The sequence below is a fragment of the Xenopus laevis genome, chromosome 3L (assembly GCF_017654675.1).
Source record: "Xenopus laevis strain J_2021 chromosome 3L, Xenopus_laevis_v10.1, whole genome shotgun sequence".
Taxonomy (NCBI): domain Eukaryota; kingdom Metazoa; phylum Chordata; class Amphibia; order Anura; family Pipidae; genus Xenopus; species Xenopus laevis.
Genome location: NC_054375.1, coordinates 117,620,132 through 117,642,324, shown reverse-complemented (window position 1 = coordinate 117,642,324; position 22,193 = coordinate 117,620,132). Strand labels below are relative to the sequence as shown.

Below are 22,193 nucleotides of genomic sequence, written 5' to 3'. Positions count from 1 at the left end.
CATACATCCATCAGAACCTGAACATTTGTGTCAGGGCCCCCCATTAAAAAATATTGGTGGCTAGGACCCCACATGGGGAAAAAAAATTGGTGGCCAGGGCCCCCCTTAAACGTCCGTAAAAAAAACTTGCCCCCCCCAGAAGTTTAAAAAAAATTTGGTGCCCAGGGCCCCATCACACAACAGGGACCACAAAGGTTACCTTTAGTGGGGCCCTGCCATGTTACACTTACTTCATTAGTCTGACCCACCTGCTGTCAGTGAGCTGCCAACTACAGAAGGGAGGAGGGGAGCACAGGTAGCTGCATCTTCTTCCAGTGACAGCATTTTCTTCCTTATTGGTCACAGAATTTCTGGTAAAGCTGTATGGTGATTGGATAAGTTGGAGGAGAAGTTTAAACATCAGCTATCCAATCCCTGAGCAGCTCAACCGGGACTTAAACTCAATGAACAATAAGGGGAAGTAATGGACAGAAGATACCTCTCCTTGTGCTCCGGCCCTGCCTTCCCGAAGTCAGCAGCTCTCAGAAAGCAGGGGGGCCTAGCTAATCAACAAAGTGCAGCGTTGCTAGGCCCCCTACAACTCTCCCCCGTCCCGCTCTGATGGCTGCCCTGTGTGTATATATATATATATATATATATATATATATATATATATATATATATATATATATATATATATATATATATATATATATATATATCTTACCTCTCTGCTTTGACAGTCACTGCTCTTTTGTGTGATCACTGAACAAGTTTCTTTGCACAGAGCCTCAAACAAAAACTTCAGTTCAAATGGTAAAAAAACAACACTGTAGGGAACAAAAACAAGGGCGGAAAAAGCACCAAAAATAAACTACATTTAGAAATTGCATTTTAATGATTTAAGTTAATGTTTTGAAAAAAACATTATTTAAGTACCGGTAAGGTTTTTTTTTTTTTTTTTTTAAATCTCCCCACCACCCAGTGAATCTTACCTTTGACATTTGTTATAGACTCAGTGTTGGTAATCCTCAGAGTTTTCTATTTTAATGAAATGAAATTCAGAAAAAAGAAAAGATATACATAAATATTATGGGCTGGGCACTGTGGACAGTATAAGGCTAGGGCCACATGACATGGATTCTCCACAGGTGGAGAATCCGCTGACTCACTGCTCCTCTTCTCTTTGATGCGTTTCAGTCATGGTGGATTTCTGCACAAAATGCAAAATCTTGCATTTCGGTGTTGAAATCCGTTGTGTCTGTATGCACCTTAAAAAAATTAATGATTCTCGGTGCAGGCAGTTGCAGGAGCAGCGGGACAGCAGATTTTCCATGAATCCATGTTGTGTGGTACTAGCGTTAAGGTGGCCATACACAGAGAGATCGGCTCGTTTGGCGATGTTGCCAAACGAGCGGATCTCTCCCCGATATGCCCACCTTGAGGTGGGCATTATTGGGCTGATCCGATCGTGGGCCCTAGGGCCCAATGATCAGATCCTAATGAATAGTAACGGGCGGTTGGATCGCGGGACCGCATCAACGAACAGATGCGGCCGCATTCCAACGGGATTTTTAGTCCCATGCGATCGTGATCTGCCTGACTTTCGGCCAGATCTTGATCGGGGAAGCTTTTATCGGCCCGTGTATGGCCACCTTTAGTTGCCATATGGTTTGCTCTTCTGGCTCTTCATTGGATTATCTTTTATTCCTTATCTGTGTGTTTGCTTTTATACATATGAGGGGGTATTGCTCTGCTTATCATAAACTGCAGCAGACATCTAAGTAGACTGTTTAGGTCTGGAAGATTCTCTTGCCTTGAAGGCCATGGGATAATGTAGTGTAGGCATCAAACGTATTTTTGCTATGTCGCGTTGAGATGGTGCTGTACTCTCTTAATTGGATTTTCTTTTACATTCATTTAATCCAGTATTCGTATAGTAGGTAGAATGGAGCTCCCATTTGCAGAATATTAAAATAACAGAACAGTGAGATATATCTATATATATATATATATATATATATATATATATATATATATATATATATATATATATATATATATATATATATATATATATATATATATATAGAAAGAAAGAAGAACTATGTCATGGTAATACTATGGATAAGGAATGTGGTCTCATGACTCATTGTATCCAGGCAGCTGCTAAATTGAGAACAGCCGAAGAGCTGGCTGTCGTTCAAAATACACAGGTGAGCAGGTCCAACAAAAGGAAAGAAAATCCAGTGCACAGATGCAAATGCACCATTGTTGGCACTGGCTTCCGTGGAGGATTTTTCCCCCCTTTAAGGATATCCTTAAAGGGACATCGTAACTTTAGTAAGGCTTTTGTTTGTTTTGTAGAGCTCGGTCTCACTGAATATTACAGCTTTACCCTCAAATGGAATGTATTTCAGACTTCTGTTGTGTTTTCCATCCATCTATTAACTACAGGGATTCCTGTGAGATCAAGCTGTCAGCACTTACGTCTACAAGCTAACATAGGAATGAATGATGATTCAGACAGTTATAATCCTCTTAACACCATTGCTTAAACTGGTTAAAAGGTCATTTATTCCTTTTTTTCTTTTTTAAATCAATGGGTTTTGTTTTATACAAATATATAGCCTTTTTATGTTGGATGCCATGATGGTCACAAATATATAACCTAGAAATGTATGCTTTTGATGGACCGACAGACTACTGAACAATTGCTTTGGCCTTTTCTGTTCTGCGGGTTTGCGGGTCGGGCTGCGGGTCTTCTCAATAGCAATTTTTACTCCTTTTTTTACTCTGATGATGTCACTTACGGTTTGCAATGACAGCCCTTCCTGATTCTTGATGGTCAGCGGGTCCGGGTTGCGGATAAGGTACTTGCGGGTTGGGTTGCGGGTCCAAGCAGGTATGAATGCGGGTCCAGGTTGCGGATTGCAGGTTGCAGGTACGGGTTCAAAAAAATGAACCCGTGCAGGACTCTAACACAAACAAAGTAGTATGGCTCGTTAGGTCCATTTTTGGAATTTCTAGTTGATGGCTCTCTAGTTGATGGCCTTTAGCTTGAATGTGGCTCTCCAGTGCGTTTATATGTCCCCCAGCTTGAATAAGCTTTCCTTAAACCTTTATATTACTTTGTTTAAATATAATGCAGTGCACTCAATATGTTGAGTATAGAATAATTGTCCGAAATCATGGGTAAAAAATAGACATCACTGCTATAAATGAATCCGTTACTTAGTATGTCATATTTTAGGACAAATTTCCTTTTGATTATTTTTTGTGATTACTGTAGGAAACCGTATCGGAAATAATAATTTAATGAAATTAAAAATGTAAAACTTTGAGTTTTAATAGAAGATGATTACCTCTATTAGGCGTGAATAGCTTGTTGTGTTGAATTAAAGCAAGTATGTTGCCTAAAAGGCTTTTTAGTGCCTCATATGAGGCACTGTTGTGAAACTACTTGTGAGTAGGGAAATGCTGAGAGATGCTCTTCATTATTGGCCAAATGATATTAGCTGCACTAACAGTTGGTTGCACCACCAGAATTTGCAGATGTCCTTTCACGGTAATCCTTTTGTTTTATCAGACTTGACCATATTGAGATTCTTAATCTGGCCACAGACTGGGGTTAAGGATTTCTGTCTGGGATGCATGTGCACAGATGACCATATTGCAACTGACTGCTTAATTGGGATAAATGAGCTTTGGGACCTACTTACAATATACACTATGTAATTACTTACAAATTCACATGCCATGGAATGGATAGCATGGACACCAGTGTATTGTGCATGCAGAGATGCCAACCTGGATCAGAATTTATTTGGGTACATTTTGTCTCTCTCTGCCATGTCTGACCCCCCCCCCCAATACAAACCAGTTTTCACCTTAACCACCCCTGTCTATTGTACTTCCTGCATATGCACAGCAGTGCTCTGAATCCATATGAAGAGGATAGCAAGGGATAGCAATAGGCAAGGGAAGGAGGCAGGGCTAAAGAAACTTGGTAAGTCAGGTTTAAATGAAGAATTGTAATGTATCTTAATAATAATTACAATCGCAGTTAGGCAGGTTATGTATAGACCTTTAAAGGAGAAGGAAATGTTAAAACTAAGTAAGCCTTATCAGAAAGGTCCATCTAAATATACCAGAGAGTCCTCTGTCAAAAGAATTATTGCATTTCTTTCCTTCTGTTGTGTACACATGGGCTTCTGTATCAGACTTCCTGCCTTCATCTTAAACCTCCTTGCCCCGGGCGTGAGCATGCTCAGTTTGCTCCTCTTCCCCCCCCCCTCCCTTCTCTGCTGTAATCTGAGCCCAGAGCTATAAGTGAGCAGAGAGAGACTCAGGCAGGATGTGATGTCACACCAAGCTATGCAGCTGCTATCCTAAACAAACAGAGAGCTTCTAGAGCTTTTTTACTCAGGTATGGTAAAACATTCTACAGAATGTATATAACATTCTCGTTTGCACTGTTGTAGCTAATCTATTGGCAATAAAATGCCTCCGTAGCTTTCCTTCTCCTTTAAGGTTGAACTTGATGAACGTGTGTCTTTGTCAACCTAACTTACAATACTATACTAATTATAGGAGTCTGTATCAAGTTTTCTTGTCCTCTAAGTGACATCGTTATTTTTTCTCTTACATTGAACATAGTCTTTAATTTTTTATTAAATTTAACATTTGCATTATTACTGTATTAGCCTTTTTAACATATTAAACCTCTCTTTTTACAGATGGCCACCTGCAGGAGACATTGATGCACTTTGCTGCAAGACTGGGTCTCTGTCAGCTCTCACAGTTCCTTCTGAAGCAGCCTGGTGGTAAAACAGCTCTTGCCATATATAATAGTGAAGGGGCTACACCTTTAAGCCTGGCATTGGAAAGAGGCTTCCTGAAATTACATCACCTCTTTACAGAGTATGGAATTTTATATTTTAGTTTACTTTCTGTTCTTGATATGACACACTTTCTTAGCAGAGCACATGATTAGACTTTGATGTTAAAGGGCAATAGCACACAGGTTGTTTTCATTGCAGCACTCGTTGGGAACCATCATAACCTGACACTTTGTAAAATAAAAAGCGATACTTTGCAAATCATTAAGAACTATATATATATTTCATTGCAAAGAGGATAAAGACAGCATATCAAATGTTGAAACTGAGAGGGGCTTTCAGAAATAAAGATGGAGCGGGGTACAGCACTCACAGAATTGCAAACAATTTGTGGGTTTCACCGTCTACAGTACATAATATAATTAAAAGATGCAAGGGAGCAAACTAAAAGCCAATATAGGATGACTGTGATCTTCGGGTCCTCAGATGGTACTGCATAAAAAACCAGTGCAGCTCTGCAGTGGAAATCACTACATAAACTCAGGAACACAGTCAGCATCGGACTGGGCGGCCCAGCCATGAAGTCTTCTCTCACCTAGCTTCCCCCATGTGAGTACCTTTATCTGTTGCGTTAGGGACGAGACCAGGTTCAGGGAGGGAGGCGAGGAGGAGTCGTCCAGGGAACAGGTTTTTTCCAGGTGTCCTGCCAGCCCAGTCTAACCCTGTTCATTAACACTTTACAATGCAAAGAAAAAAATATATAATTGAAATATGATCCAGAAACACCAACACTTTCTCTGGGCCCATATGCTGCAATGCAGACAATGTCTTTTTCAGGGAAGCAGACAATGTCATTCTGCACATATTACACCTATTAAAAACATTGGATGTATAAAAGTATGGCAAAGGAGAACTGTTGTGCAGCTGAAATCCTATATCGGGCAAGACAATATTTCACTTTTCTTAAAACTACAGCAATTGGTCGTCTTGGCTCCCAAACCATTACAGAATGTTATTAAAAGAAGAGCTGATTCAACACAGTGGGAAACATTACCATGTGCCAACTTTTTAGTGTTGTTGGCATCAAATTCAAAGTGAACATATATTTTTAAGAAAACAAAATTTCTCAGTTTCAGAATTGTATATGTTGTCTTTGTACTGTTTGCAATTAAATACAGGGATTAAATGATTTTCACATAATCACGCTCTCTTTATTTATATATACACAGTGTCCCAACTTTTTTGGCATTGGAGTTGTACAAGGTTTTTTTGCATAAAGACAAGCTCTTTAGATTTATTAAAGGTCGAGTTGTTTTTTTCCACGAAAAGTTTTTCGAGGGATCTAAACTGAAATTTTTGGTTAAAAAAAAAAATCGAAGATTTAGTATTCCTCATAGCTGGAAATAACTTGAATCCGGAAATACACCATCTAAAACCTGTCAAGGTCATGTAGAAGTTAATGGCAGAGGTCCCTTGAACCCTTTGAATGCGTTAGTAGCCTTCATGATGTTCAAGTTCTTTTGGAGGGTTTTGCCCGATAACTCAATCAATTCGAACAATTTGAGTTTTTTTATGCCGAAAACTTGATTAATTCGAGTATTCCAGTTTTTCACCCTGACTGCACTTATTAGAGTTTTTAACATTCGCGTTTTTTCTTAAATTAGAAACCATTCAGTTGTGAGTTCATTCGAGGTCTAAAAAAAAAACTCTTAACGTTTTAAAATTCAACCTTTGATAAATAACCCCCTGACCATTATGCAAGTTTTCATCCCATCAGGGGAACAGTGCAAGTACATATGGTTCCAGTATGGCTCTAGAATGATTATCCTGGTCAGCTCTAGACCGATCTAAATGGGCCTGTTCTAGAGAAGCTCTTCAAATCTCATACAGCCATCTTTCACTAGCTTTAATAATCAACAGACTTTTGTGTTTGTGTTACTTGGAAATGACTGCTTCTAATTATAAAATATGTACTTTCTAGCTTGAACATCTTTACGGCTGCCACCTTTTCTGGTGGAAAAAAAAAAATCTGTCTTTAATATTCTACCCCAACTTTCAGCTAGATAATGATCGGGAAAGAGCGTCTGAGGGCCCCATACACTGCCCAATAAACCAATGTTTTAATTTGTCAGCATCTTATATCTGCTTGTATATGGGGGTCTTTAGTGTTCATATCAGGTTTGTCCAACCTGTGATCCTTTAAGTGTTGTCAAAATACAACTTTGTGCCTCCCACTGACTGCTGAAGGCTGATTATTTAACAGCTGGCGAGCCATAGGTTGTACATCCCATACATCTATTTTTGTTCATGCTAAGGTTGAGGCCGTAACTTTATTGACCGGGACCTTTTCTTCTGTTCCTCTGACCCTGTAAGATGCTAGTTCAAAACTGCACCCTGTTGGTGAGGAGATCATGCAGGTTATTAAAATTTTAAAATTACACAAAACACCAGGCCCTGATGGGTTTTCTAATGCCTGTTACAAGGCATTTTACAAAACACTCCTACCTCACTTACTTAAAGGGAACATTTCATATAACCTTCATATTCAGATATATTACTCATCCTTCCTCAAAACATGTAATGATGCAGAAAGAAAAACGTTTTGAAAGCATTTTACCGCCTAGAACTGTCATTATATGCAGGGAGTTGCAAGGTAAAATGCAGCTTTTGTGGAACAATTTATGATCAGGTGCAGGGAGTTGCTAGATAAAATGCCGCTGTTGTGGAACAATTTATGATCAGGTGCAGGGAGTTGTAAGGGGAAATGCAGCTGTTGTGGAACAGTTTATGGTCAGGTGCAGGGAATTGCAAGGCAATAAATGCAGTTGTTTTGGGACAATTTATGATCAGGTGCAGGGAGTTGCAAGGGGAAATGCAGCTGTTATGGACTAACTTATAGGGAGGTGCAGGGAGTTGCAAGGGAAATGCAGCTGTTGTGGAACAATTTATAGGGAGGTGCAGGGAGTTGCAAGGGAATAAATGCAGCTGATGTTCTGTAATTGTATAATCTTGGAAAAGTAGTCAGCACAACGATTATCTCTCCTGTAGAGACTTGGTGCATGTTCCTCAGTGGCCACTTTCCACTGATATCACGACAGCCTTTGTATGAAGAACAGCACCAGACTGTGAAACTTTTGTGTTTAAAAAGCCTTTATTTCAGCTTTGGGCATCACCGCTGTGATGCCCAAAGCTGAAATAAAGGCTTTTTATACACTAAAGTTTCACAGTCTGGTGCTGTTCTACATACAAAGGCTGTTCTGGAATTGTATAACATATAATAACAGATGTGGGGACTTTACAAAGGAAAACCCAAAAGACGTTGATTGCTTTTTATATACAACATAATACTGTGTAGAAAATGACTATGCTACTTACACTAACTGCTGATACACATTGCCCCCAGAAAAGGATAAAATACTTTTAGCAGCAGATTATGTATTATTTATACAGAAGTTTGCTTTTCTTTCTTTTCCACAATTATTGCAGGGCAAGAGAAAGGAACAAGCAGTGAAGGGAGGGGGGGGGAACAATCAGGGCAGAGAGGGAGAGAAAGCAGCAGGGAAGGGAAAACCAGCAGTAAGGGTTAACAGATGTCTGCAGGGAAGGACTGAGAGTGACATCACAGACACGCCCACTCCTCCCTCATTGGCTGCTGCTGTGTAGCTTATACAGAAAGAGCCTCAGCTGCAGCTCAGATACTGAAGAGTCTGAGACAGGAAGTTGCAAAGGGGGAGGGCTGAGAACCGTTTTCAGGCTAATACAGATGTTTTTTGATCCAATAGGTATGATGCTTTGTGAAAGTTTATGCTATATTTCCCCTTTAAGGTGTTTCAAACTATTATGGAAACAGGGACCATCAACCAAGAATATCTTCAGGCCCAAATAGTAACAATTCCTAAGACTGGAAAGCCCCAGGATCAATGGCAAAGTTATCGTCCAATAGCCCTGTTAAATACAGACCTTGAGATTTATGCCAAGCTTTTAGCTCAGAGACTCAATCAGATCCTGCCTACTCTAATTAATCCAAAACAAGTCGGATTCATCTTTCACAGACATGGCTCATATATTACGAGAATAATCCAAAATATCACACATATTCTCAAAGCACAGCAAATCCCAGCACTCCTGCTATCGCTAGACGCAGAAAAGGCATTTGATAGGGTCAACTGGGAATATATGGCGGAAACACTTAAACAATATCAACTGTCCACCCTTTAAATACTAACCCTACTGCGAAGGTCCACTCGGCAGGGGCCCTATCGAATGCCTTTCATATCTTAAACGGTACAAGACAGGGATGCCCACTCTCCCCTCTCATATTTGCATTGATGGTAGAACCCTTGGCTCTTAAAATTAGGGACAACCCAGATATAATGGAAATATCCACCCCTTCAGACCAACACAAGATAGGACTGTTCACAGACAATATTCTTTTGACCCTCAGAAATGTAGCAATTTCCCTTCCTAACCTATTTAAGGAAATAGAGGAATTTCAAGAGGTATCATGGTTTAAAATAAACCACTCCAAGACACAAGCTCTCCCGATCAATATTCCCCATCCAATTTTACAAGGCTATAAACTTGCATACAATTTCGATTGGAGGGAGGCCCATATAACTTATCTAGGCCTATAATTATCCGAAGACCCGGCCAGCATTTACAAGTTAAATTACCAACCATTATTGAAATGATTGAGTCGGAATGTGCCAGGTGGAAATTTGACTCTATATCTTGGTTAGAATTGTTTCGTTAAAAATAAATATTTTGCCTAAATTACTATATCTTTTTAGGACACTCCATATAACACTCCCTTCACACTTTATCCCGGTGCTACAATTTTAATAAATTCATCTGAGCAAACAAACCTCCCCGGATAGCATTTAGTTGTTCCCAATATCCCAGAAGCTGTGGTGGGCTGGGAATTCCAAATGTAAAAATGTATTACTATGCAACAATACTCGAGACAGTAGTCCGTCTACATTCTCCTCTTGGTGTGGGAAACTGGGTGGACCTTGAAACAGATTTTGCAAAAGATAGAAATCTGATCCAAATGTTTTGGCTCCCTAAATCTCGTAGACCCTTATCTACGACTTTGCTACCAACAACACAACTTTCATTGCATATATGGGACATCTTGGTAAAAAAGCTCAATGTGAAAACTTTTGACTCCTCTTGCAGCGCTAAAATACCTAATTCCAAACATAAATCTCCATGAATGGTACAATAAGGGGGTTACAAACATTGGTCAGCTATACTTTGCAAACACTCTGAGACGATTTGAGGATCTAGTTGAAAAATTTGAATTGCCCCACTCTCAATACTATACTTATCTCCAAATTACTCACCTCTTGAGAACTACGGCTGCAAAAAATACGACAGCACCATGTAATACTGCCCTGGAACGCTTATGCGGCAAAGCATGGAATGGCAAAGCCATTATTTCAGACTGTTACAAACAACAACTCCAACTCGTGGATGACTTCAAATTTCCGTATATGTGGAAATGGGAAGAGGACCTCCAAATCCAGATCTCTCCAAATCAATTGAAAAAAATTCGATCGGCACCTAAAGGAGCCACCAGCTGCACGAACCATCTAGAAACACATATCAAAATCACACATAGATGGTATCTTACTCCAAGACGTATAGCGTCGATTAACTCCCATTACTCTCCGCAATGTCGGAGGCAATGCGGCCAAACTGGCTCTCTTTTTCATATGTGGTCGTCCTGTCCTATAAAATGCCTTTTCTGGATTGACATTTTCAATTTGATCCAGCAACGTCTGGGATGCTCACTACCTTCTCAACCGCAAATAGCCCTTCTCCAACTTTATCCGGGAAAAAAGTGTTGGCCTCAACAAAAGACTTTTATTCCAAATCTTCAACTCAGCTGTCAATATGATTGCACGAACTTGGAAACAACCTATAACCCCGGAAATACAACACCTGAATTACCAACTTAGCGTAAGAGAGAGGATGGAGAGGATGGCAGCAATGACCTCAGATGCCCTACTCAAGTGTGCCCAAATTTGGGACTCATTGCACCCTGTTCCAGATGTATAAGACAAACTGCCCCATCACTTTTCTGACTTGAATATTTAATCAGTTTTTGATTGCACAGTAGGCAATCCTTCGCCTGCCAGGTATTAATGAGAACTCCATGTACAAGTTTCTTTTCTTTCTTAACCCCTTTTCTCTATAAAAGCCTATACTATAATTGTGCACCTCAACTCTTATTGCATTACGTACGTATATATGACCTTATTTAAAGTTTCTTCATATATGCAATACTGTAATTTGTGATGAGACTTTGCACAATAAAAAAAACTGCACTCTGTTTTGTACTCCTGTATGACAATAACAATTCCTTTCTGTAAAATCTATATTTAAAATGTAGTTGGGCTATTGTAGGAAAACGTGTTTCCCTGCCTAGCTATAAAAAGACAAACCATGTCCTATAGGTTTCCTTCAGCACATGGACGCACATGTGTTCAAATGCCACAAATCCACCTTTCATATAAAAGTTACTTTGTTTTAAAATACAGTATGCTTTTTCATTATGTTGATTACCACCTTTTATTGCTGCCTGGGCTTGTACTGTATGATTCTTTACAGACAGGGCCTACATGTTTTATAGTTTTTCCTTCTATCCGCAGGTAAAGATCAATATACTTTTTTTTTTAATATGCTTAATCATTAACAATATTTAGTTTAGTGTTGCTGGTTGTCATAAATCTAGATTACATTGCCTGAGGCAGGCAGAACAGTGGAGGCATTAGAATTAATAGAATGCAGGTGCTAAAATACAATGTAATAAAATAAGTGAACTTTTAGTATAATGTACAATTTACAGGTGTTTGAGCCCTGCTATATCTGCTCTGATCCTCGTTCTTTTAATTTGTGTATAAAATGGATACAGTACAGATGACGGAATTGCATACCGGTATGTTGGCTAAGAACATCCCTTTTTTTTATATCTGTACTGTATTTATCAATTTTAGATGGGTTTTAGCACCGGTATAGGACTCATCATCCGGAATGCTGGGGACCTGGGGTTTTCTGGGTGAGGGATTTTTTTTTTTAAAAAAAATTGTCTGCTAAATAACATTTAAATATTAAGTAAACCCAATAAGATTCTTTTGCCACCAATATAGATGTATGCAGCTAAATTAGGATTAAATACAAGTTACTGTTTTATTATTACAGAGAAAAAGGAAATTGTTAAAATAAATTAGAATTATTTACTTATAATAAAGTCTGTGCTATCACAGCTTTCTGGATAATGGGTTTCCAGATAAGGCATCCTAGAGCTGTATGATTATGAGGCAACACACCCAACAGATACCTTGTCAATTTTAATAAACTGCAGTATGTCCAAAATGTACTGAAAAGAGGTACAGGTATGGGACCTGTTATCCAGAATGCTCGGGACCTGGGGTTTTCCGGATAACGGATCTTTCCGTAATTTGGGTCTTCATGCCTTAAATATACTAAATAAACACAATAGGCTGGATTTGCTTCCAATAAGGATTAATAATATCTTAGTTGGGATCAAGTACAAGCTACTGTTTTATTATTACAGAGAAAAAGCAAATAATTTTTAAAAATTTGGATTATTTGGATAAAATGGAGTCTATGGGAGACAGACATTCCGTAATTCGGAGCTTTCTGGATATCGGGTTTCCGGATAAGGGATCCTATACCTGTATACAAAATCATTACCCCATTTAGAGTATATTGAAAGAGATGATATTAAATTTTAGTATGAGTCAAACTGGTTTTGTATATGAATTTTCTGCCAACTGCCAGAGAGTGAGTTTCTGGATCTGTGTCAGCTTAGATTTTCCTCTTTACAAGGCATAATTCAGTGGGAAACGTATAGTGTACAGCAATCTAGGGGGAGGGCCATTTATCAAAAGTCGAATTTCAGATTAATATGAATTTTTTTAATTCGAATATACTCACAATTCGACTAGGAGGTTATTTAAGAAAAAATAAGAATTTTTAATATTCGATGGAATAGTTCCAACCCGAAAATTTGATTTTGTATTCGATTTGTACAAATCGAGTTCTAAAAAAAAAAACTTGTCGGGGCTATTAACATCTCCAAAATGGAGATGGCAAACTGACCTCTGCCATTGACTTGTAAATGAACTCGGCAGGTTTTAGGTGGCGATTATTCAAATTAGGACTGTTTCCATGGTCGAGGTGTGATAAATCTCACATTCAAATTTACATTCGAATAGGGGAATTCAAATTTACCTTTGACCCTTGATAAATCTGCCCCTAAGTGTCATGCAGTTAATGTGGCACTCAGGCATCAGAGTGGCCCTCCTGCTGCAAGAAAATTGAAGAATACAGTTATATCTATATAATACAGGTATCTATCAGTAGTCTGAGTGACCAAGTACAAGTATGGGATCTGTTATCCAGAAACCTGTTATCCCGGAAGTGCTGAATTATGGAAAGGCCATCTCCCATAGATGCCACTTTATCCAAATAATCTAAATTTTTAAAAATTGTTTCCTTTTTCTCTGTAATAATAAAACAGTACATTGTACTTGATCCAAACTCAGATATAACTAATCCTTATTGGAAACAAAACCAGCCTATTGGGTTTATTTAATGTTTACATTATTTTTTAGTAAACTTGAGGTATGAAGATCCAAAATTATGGAAATATCCATTATCTGGAAAGCTATTTTTCATTTTTAATAAATTCTGTTAATTATGCATTGATCATCTTCCAGTAAGATTCCTCTAACCCTACAATATTTGATATAATTTTGAGGTTCATGGCCTGTTGTATAAAATTTACAAATTGTTTTTTTCCTGTTCCAAGTAATTATTTTTAAAAGTCCCTTGAATATAAAGCAAAGTACAGATGCCCATTTCTCTCTCCTGATAAATGTAGTCATTTACAGCTATTTTTTTTATTCTCTTCAGTTAGAACACTATTTAAATTAAAAATGTGAATGGGAGAAAGGAGAAAGGCAAATGTGAGTAATGGAGCAGCTACATAAGCCCAGTCATCACAGTTGTTTTTGTGTCTGTTCCCATAGTTGCTTGGCTTGGCACAGCCTGTGGGAGGAATGGCAGCCTGCAGTGTTACTAAGGGAGTGATATGTACCTTTGTCACAATACAGACAAAATACAGACTGGTGTTCATTTCTGGGCTGTACTATTGTGATACACAAGGGTAATTTGCATCTTGCATCATAAGCACTCACGGAAGTATCACAGTATAAAGTCCAGGATATTTCTTCCAGTGTTTTTACAATGAAACATTCAAGTCTTTAAAGAAAACTATTGAACAACCATAGTTGGTTAAAGGGACCTATAAGTATATAACATTTGCCCACTATATTGACTATTCTTTACTAACCCAGTTAGAACAACCATTAGACACTCGTTTGTTTGGAATTCATTCACATGACTTAAGTCTCTAGCATGGTCATTGTTGGGTTAAATATTTGCAATGTAATCATTTTACTTATATAGTGTGCATTCAACAATAGGATGCTTTGTTTTACTAAACCTTTTATTCCTTTTTGAAATAATTAACAAATTGTCTGTGTCGTAAGGTACAGATATAAGCTGCCAACAGATTAAGTCAGCAGTGTATGGGGCCCTCCGACGGCCTTTCTTGATCAATATCTGGCCAAAAGTCAGCCAGATGTCAATCGGCATGCTTAAAAATCCTGTTTTCTTGAGGACCGAATTGGTTCGTTGATGAGGTCCTTGATGTGATCCGATCGTTGGGCCCTAGGGTCCATGATAAAATCGGCCCGATAATGCCCACCTTAAAGTGGGCATATCTGGGAGAGATCCACTCAAGTGGCAAAGCATCTTAAGATTTGTAATGTGCCCCAATTGTAAAATTAAAGCATATTAGAAGGCACCACGGTGTACCATAACTATTTATCGGCACATGACCACAGGCCAGGACATAGAACTTTAAATTGACCTCATAACCAGGGCCGTATATTTTTATGGGGGCCTGTCCCTAGGGTGGCACGGTTTTAGGGGTGCCTATTTTTTAATTATTATTTTTTTTAAAATCCTCCCCACCCTCCATTACACGTCGGCGCGCTTGACGTAGGGCGGCATCGGACCTAAATACAGCCAATTATTGGGTCAATTATTCATTATAATACACACTGCATGAGCAAAACTGCAGTGGCAAGAGACACATGCTTAGTGTGCAAAGTTTCTCTAGATAGGTATATAAGGCCCCAGTGTTTTATTTCAGTGTGATGGGTGCAGATACATTGAAAAATCTGAAGGATTAGACATGGGCCCAAGTACATACCAATAGCAAAAAGATGATTTTTTTCAAAAAAGTAAACCAAAAAGTGGTTTAAAAGTTCAAAGACATTTATTAGGACAATACAGGTGAAGGCCTAACGCGTTTTGTGGCTATTTGGGCACTTACTCATAGGCTACTGAACACCCCCATGTACAATTCTTATATAGCGGCTGTGACCAATCACAACAGTGTAATTCTCAACCAATCACAATTGTGAAAATACATTGCCAATTTACCAATTTACATACAAAATTTTCCATATTGAAAGGTGATACAAACAAAAAATATACAAAGATAAATAGTGAAAACATTTGATTTTACATAATCAAAACAATTAATACAAATAAATATTGAAAGCTATAGAAAAAATATAGCAAATATAATGAAAATAAAAAGTAAATAATTGAATAATGTTCAAAAAGGTCTATCTTGCTTAGAAGAAATACTTAGAGCCAATGATGGTACTAACATAAGCCCTGGTGTTAGCAGTCTGAATTTTGAGTTATTCATATTTATAATAGTATACTAGATATGCAATATTGGCATCAAGCAACGAATGGTAATCACTAATCATTATATTCAAAAGGATTAATAGTTTGAATTTAACCCTCATACATCAGATCAACTAGTAGAGTACATAAATAATCTTGTATACCTAAGTATTTAAAGAAACACGTGACATCAAAATCACAATCAAGACCAAGGGGCTTTCTAGTTTGTAAGTAGAAAATCCACTTGGTCTCTAAGCAGAGTCGTTTTGAAATAATATCTCCACCACGTTTTCCACCTAGGACTCTATCTATACCTGTAACAACCAAATTGGTTGTATCTCCACCATTACATTCACAGAAATGTTTCGCTACATTAGAATCAGAATTCCTTGGGCCAAAGTACACTGCAAGAGGAAACATGTTGAAGAAAACTCTGAAAAGACTATTCAGTCACTCTGCCTTTCAGTAGAGAGAGGTGATGTTTGTTTTCCTCTGTGTGTTTCCCAGTGTACACCTTGTTGATACATCACTTAGGGGCCGATTCACTAAGGGTTGAATATCGAGGGTTAATTAACCCTCGATATTCGACTAGGAATTAAAATACTTCGACTTCGAATATCGAAGGATTTAGCGCCGATAGTTCGATCGAAGGATTATTACTTCGATCTAACGATAAAATCCTTCGAATCGAACGATTCGAAGGATTTTAATCCAACGATCGAAGGAATATCCTTCGATCAAAAAAAGTTAGCCAAGCCTATGGGGACCTTCCCCATAGGCTAACATTGACTTCGGTAGCTTTTAGATGGCGAACTAAAGGGTCAAAGTTTTTTTTAAAGAGACAGTACTTTGACTATGGTCGAATAGTCGAACGATTTTTACTTCGAATCCTACGATTCGAAGTCGTAGTGGAAGGTCGAAGTAGCCCATTCGATGGTCGAAGTAGCCCAAAAAAAACTTCGAAATTCGAAGTTTTTTACCTTCGAATCCTTCACTTGAAGTTAGTGAATCGGCCCCTTAGTGTTGGTTTTAGCCTCAATTTCCACCCAATGCCACCAGGCATGGTAATTATTTCTATTAACCATAAAAAGGTTTTGCTTGAAATCAATATGTGACGACACAAAATAATCTAGTTTTGCTTTGCACTGCTGTAGTTATTAAACTCTCTATTAAGCCCAAAACCTTAACTCACCTTAATAGTAAAAATAAAATATAGCAATGAGCAGGTTTGGATTGGCCTATAGGGTACCACAGAAACTCCTGCGTGCCCCTTGTATTAGTGGGCGCTATTGTCCAGTTTAGTCTATGCAAGTGCCATGGCTATACTTACTACCCAATACAAGATGAAAGGAGGGACATTAGCACATAAACGTGAATAGAGGAGACCGCCATAAACAAGGAGATTTGAAAAATTAGAAAAATAGAAAATAAGGGATATGACAGTTAGAGGAATTAAGGATAGACTGTGGCACCTATTATGTTTTTTTTTTGGTATTTTAGCCCAATACATGACATGGAATGCAAAAGTTCTTTCTTGACCGCCCCTTAAAGCAACATATAGTTTATATCAAATTAAGTGACAAAAAGAAAGAATCCTACCAAACTGGTATATATTTGTAAGTAAATATTTCCCTTTTACATCTCTTTCCTTGAACCACCATTTCATGATGGTCTGTGTGCGGCCTCAGAGATCACCTGACTAGAAATAATGTAACTCTAAGGGCCAGATTTATCAAGAGTCGAATTTCGAAGTGAAGAAAACTTCAAAATCCGACCATCAAATAGGCTAGATCGACATTCGAAGTCAAAGGATTTTTAAGATCGTATGATCATACTTTGAAACTAATGATTTGAACGATTTAATCGTACGATTTTACAAAAAATCTTTCGACTTCTCAAAACTTGCTTCTCAAATACTGGCTATAGGTTCTAGGAGGTCCCCATAGGCTAACATAGCAATTCAGCAGGTTTAAGGTGAAAAAGTGTCGAAGTCTACGTTTTTTTAAAGAGACAGTACTTCGATTAGCGAATCGTCGAATAGTCGAAGCATTTTCACTTCAAATAGAAGTCGAATTTGGCCTATTCGATGGAAGAAGTACCCAAAAATTACTTCAAAATTAGAATTTTTTTAATTTGAATATTCACTTCGAATTCACTTCGACCCTTCGTAAATGTGCCCCTAACTGTAACAGGAAGAAGTGTGGAAGCAAAAGACAGAACTCTGTCTGTTAATTGGCTCATATGACCTAACTTGTGGTTTGTTTGTGTGCACCCTGAATCCTACGGCCCTTATTTTTTACAATGGCAATTTTATATTTAGGATTACTCAATGGCACATGCTACTAAAAAATATATTATAAAAATGGTTTATTTACATGAAGCTGGGTTTTACACATGAGCTGTTTTACTGAGCTAGTTTTTTTTATAGAGACCTAGATTGTTCGGGGGGTATAGTTTTCCTTTAAGGTTTCTCACATATAACTAACAATTTTGGCTTCTGGTTTGTATTTTTTGTTATGGTTTTGATGAGTTAGTAAAGTAAGTTGTATTTGCTTCTGATCACATTTTTCTGTGTATTTTTAGGGAACAAACTGATGATCCAGACAGTGTAGAACCTCATGTTGACTTTTCTGAAGACACCTGCGTGAAGCACCACTGTAGGTTAAATGTTTTCACCCTAACTAAGAGTTCTCAAGTGGAACCTCACATCAGCATGGAACATCATATTGAAGAGTTGAAGGAATATATGCAGAACCATTCCCAGAGTAAGGTAAGGGTTGAAAAGGTATTTCTGAAAGAGGCAAACACTTGTGTAGCGCTCAACACATCACAAGCCTAAGCCGCAGTTCCTTACAGAAGGAAACAAACTGTGGGTCTATTGGGGTTAGATTTGAATGTAACTTGTCACTAAAGAGAGACTTTAACAAAACACACACCCTCACTCTCTTCTTCCTCTTTGTAGTTAATGTGTACTGGTTAATAGGTTCATGTAGATGGGTGTAAAAATAAAAACTGGGTGAATAGTTAAGCTTTGCAAAATAAAGAATGTTTCTTATATAGTTAGCCAAAAATGTAGTGTATAAAGGCTGGAGTGACTGGTCTTAAAATAACAGAACAGAACACTACTTCCTGCTTTTCAGCTCTCTAACTCTGAGTGACAACATGGGACCTAACTGTTCAGTGAGTTTGCAATTGCTCATCAGCATGCAGGTCACATTCAAAAGAAAACTGCATGGTACCCAATCAGTGGAAACCAAGAGAGCTGCAAAGCAGGAAGTAATGTTCTGGCTATTATGTTAGATACCAAGTCACTCCAGCCTTTAAACACTGCATTTTTGCCTAACTAACTATAATGAAAATACATTCTATTTTGCACATCCTATCTAATTATACATTTTTAATTTGTATACTGAACAATTCTTTTAAAGCAGACTTTGCCAAACGTTTATATATCAGGCTCCCCTCTTAAGGTCCAACTTTTGCTCAGTGCTCTGATTGAAGATCATTTTCTTAGGAGATCACGGCAAACCTAACCATAACTGGCCTTCTGTCTGGGCTTTTAAGGTGTATCTACTGCAAATGGCCATTCTTTCCAATTCTCACCCAACTTACCTTTAGCCTGAGCCACCCCTCCACTGCTTTAAGCTTCCCTTTTAAGTAGAGCGAGCCCTACAGTTTGAATATTGCCTTTTAAAGGAGAAGGAAAGCTACAGAGGCATTTTATTGCCAATGAATTAGCTGCAATAGTGCAAGCTAGAATGCTATATTTATTCTCTAGATTGTTTAACCATACCCGAGTAAATCGCTCTAGAAGCTCTCTCTGTTTGTTTAGGATAGCAGTTGCAGTATTTGCTTGGTGTGACATCACTTCCTGCCTGAGTCTCTCCCTGCTCACTCATAGCTCTGGGCTCAGATTACAGTTTGGAGGGGGAAAAGGAAGTGGTAGAGGAGCAAACTGAGCATGCTCACACCAGGGGCAAGGAAGTTTAAGCTGAAGGCAGGAAGTCTGATACAGAAGCCCATGTGTACACAATAAAAGGAAAGAAATGCAGTGTTTCTTTTGACAGAGCAGCATTACTTTTAGGGTTTACTAGTATATTTAGGTGGACCTTTCTGATAAGGCTTACTTAATTTTAACCTTTCCTTCTCCTTTAAAAGAAGAAAATAGAGAAGGGAGTTTTGATTGCAGTGTCTCTGTGTGAACGGACCGTGTGACTGTCACAGACTCTTGTGTGTTATAGGCCTCAGGCTTATTATTATAGTGGTTTTTTTTCCAGTTAGGAGCAGAGTTATACAGAGTGTAGGACTGTTTATTATACATGACTAGTAAATTTTTTCATTGCAAATATGTCAACTTGGCATCATATAACAGATTGTGATTTTCAGTTATTGGAAAATTACTGTTTTTCTTGCTTGGTTGCAACTTTACTTCAAGAGTTAGCTACCCTGAACCTGTATAGCATAAAGCTAATTAGACACAGGGTGGATTCTGGGCAGTTTTTAGTGCATTACCAAAGCACATAAAATTACCTGCTAGATAACATGTCCCATAGAATTAAATTTAAAATGTCAACACTGATGCTTGCTAGGTGCTTTTCAGTTTGAAAGTGACAAGCACAAGACTGTTGTCAGCCTCATAAACAATGGTACTAGTGCCTTTTGGCATTTCACATTTTAATCGAGACAAAGTGATTTTTGGTGCTTTAGGGCCACTGTTATCAAAATGCGGAGAATTGCCCTTGTGTGCCTTGCAGCAACTTATGTCATTGCTGTGTTAATGCAATCAAAAACACTCGTTACTGGATGAGATTAAATAAACTCTTGTCTTAGTCTTGTGGCTGCTTCCCACACTGAGACATTGTCAAGAGAACTGTTTGTAACAGAACAAGTGCCACTTTTGTTTAGTGCTGAACTTTCAAGGAGAACAATATCTCCAATGTTTGTCAAGCAGATTGATATCCTGTAGTTCACTCTTTGCTGTCTATGATACATCATTGTGGGCGTAGATATATAACATTTTGTGAGTTTTATAAAAATTCCTTTCACAGCACGTATATAGTCGAAAAGGAACGGTTGCGTTGATTGTGTGTAAATATTTTTATCATCGTGATTTATATATTATATATTTATATGTGAAAGTACCTGGCACCCGAACAGTTTAAAAGGGAAGGATGCTTCTTTAAGATGTTTCAGGCTCATTGCACATTCCCTTCTAGGAAAAAATTCAGGTATTTCTGGCATGCTGCTCTTACAGGGCAACCAATGAAGTGCCACTTCTTCTGTTGAATGGAGATTGCTGCCGGAGCTCATGGTTCTGGTACCACCATATGTTATGATCATGAATAAAATAAATTCACCCTGATTTTAAATGGTGCATAAACACCATCTGAATTTCTTAGATACATATATATTTATATGTACTATATTTTAATACATTTAAGACCTGTGAGTGCGGTTTTTACTGGATGGATTATGACTGAAATGATTGACTCTGCACCCAGGGAAGGTATCTCCACTTTATGCTTATAATAAACAAAAGCCGTGAATATCTTGTAAATAATATCCTTATAAACGGTGAGTTCTGATGTCATCAGTTATAAACGGTGAGTTCTGATGTCATTTATGTCACATGACTCACTGAAATTTGTGTATTATAATAAATTAAGTACCCCCAGTTGTAAAATATGAGGATATTAGAAGGCCTTCGTCCTCGTGTTTTTATATGGTCATGAAACTCCTCTGTAACTTATAATATCCTTATATTTTACAAGAGGGTGTACTGTATTAACTATATAAACTTCTCTAAGTTATAAACGGAGCTTAGTGATGTCATTTTTGTCGGCCTCATGCTTTTATATGGTTATAGAACTCCTCGGTAACTTATCTATCTATTTTATTTTTACACAGATGTACCAAAAAATTGGAGGGAAACCATATTACTGAAACTATTCCCTTAGGCTCACAGTGTAATGCAACCCCTCCCTAAACTTATTTTATTGCGAAGTGATGAATTCTGGATCCCACAGCCTTCCACAGTGGGGGGTGCACAGATTCTCTGTAAAGCAAAGGGACTTCAATTCCCAAATCCATCACTTCACAATGAACAATATGAGGAGGTAGGAGTTAGTACTCTGGTAGTATAAATGGGGGTGTAGTAGTTGGTTCCTGCAGTACAGACAGATAGTTATGGTTTCCTTTCAGTCTTTTTAATCCAGTATGTCTGCTTAAAAAAAAAAATATATATATTTATGACTGTGCTAATTTTTCTTATATTGATTCATATGTTTAAACACTTCCTTCTGCACAATTGTTCATCCTATGCCCATTTATTTTTACATCTTGTCAGAGACAATTGGGGTAATGTAATAAAGTTAAAGGGATACTGTCATGGGGAAAAAAAATTCAAAATTAATCCGTTAATAGTGCTACTCCAGCAGAATTCTGCACTGAAATCCATTTCTCTAAAGAGCAAACAGATTTTTTTATATTCAATTTTGAAATCTGACATGGAGCTAGACATATTGTCAATTTCCCAGCTGCCCCAAGTCATGTGACTTGTGCTCTAATAAACTT

The 22,193-nt window shown here is 38.0% G+C and overlaps 1 protein-coding gene across 12 annotated transcripts in view; it reads left to right on the top strand.

Annotated features, from left to right (window-relative positions):
* akap13.L (A-kinase anchoring protein 13 L homeolog) overlaps positions 1-22,193 on the top strand; it is a 185,204-nt gene that overhangs the window by 58,201 nt on the left and 104,810 nt on the right. For all 12 annotated transcript variants that reach the window (XM_041586856.1, XM_041586857.1, XM_041586858.1 and 9 more), the window contains 2 exons: positions 4,719-4,902; positions 18,204-18,390. In XM_041586856.1, coding sequence (XP_041442790.1) covers positions 4,719-4,902; positions 18,204-18,390 — 371 coding nt within the window. The remainder of the gene's footprint in view (positions 1-4,718; positions 4,903-18,203; positions 18,391-22,193) is intronic.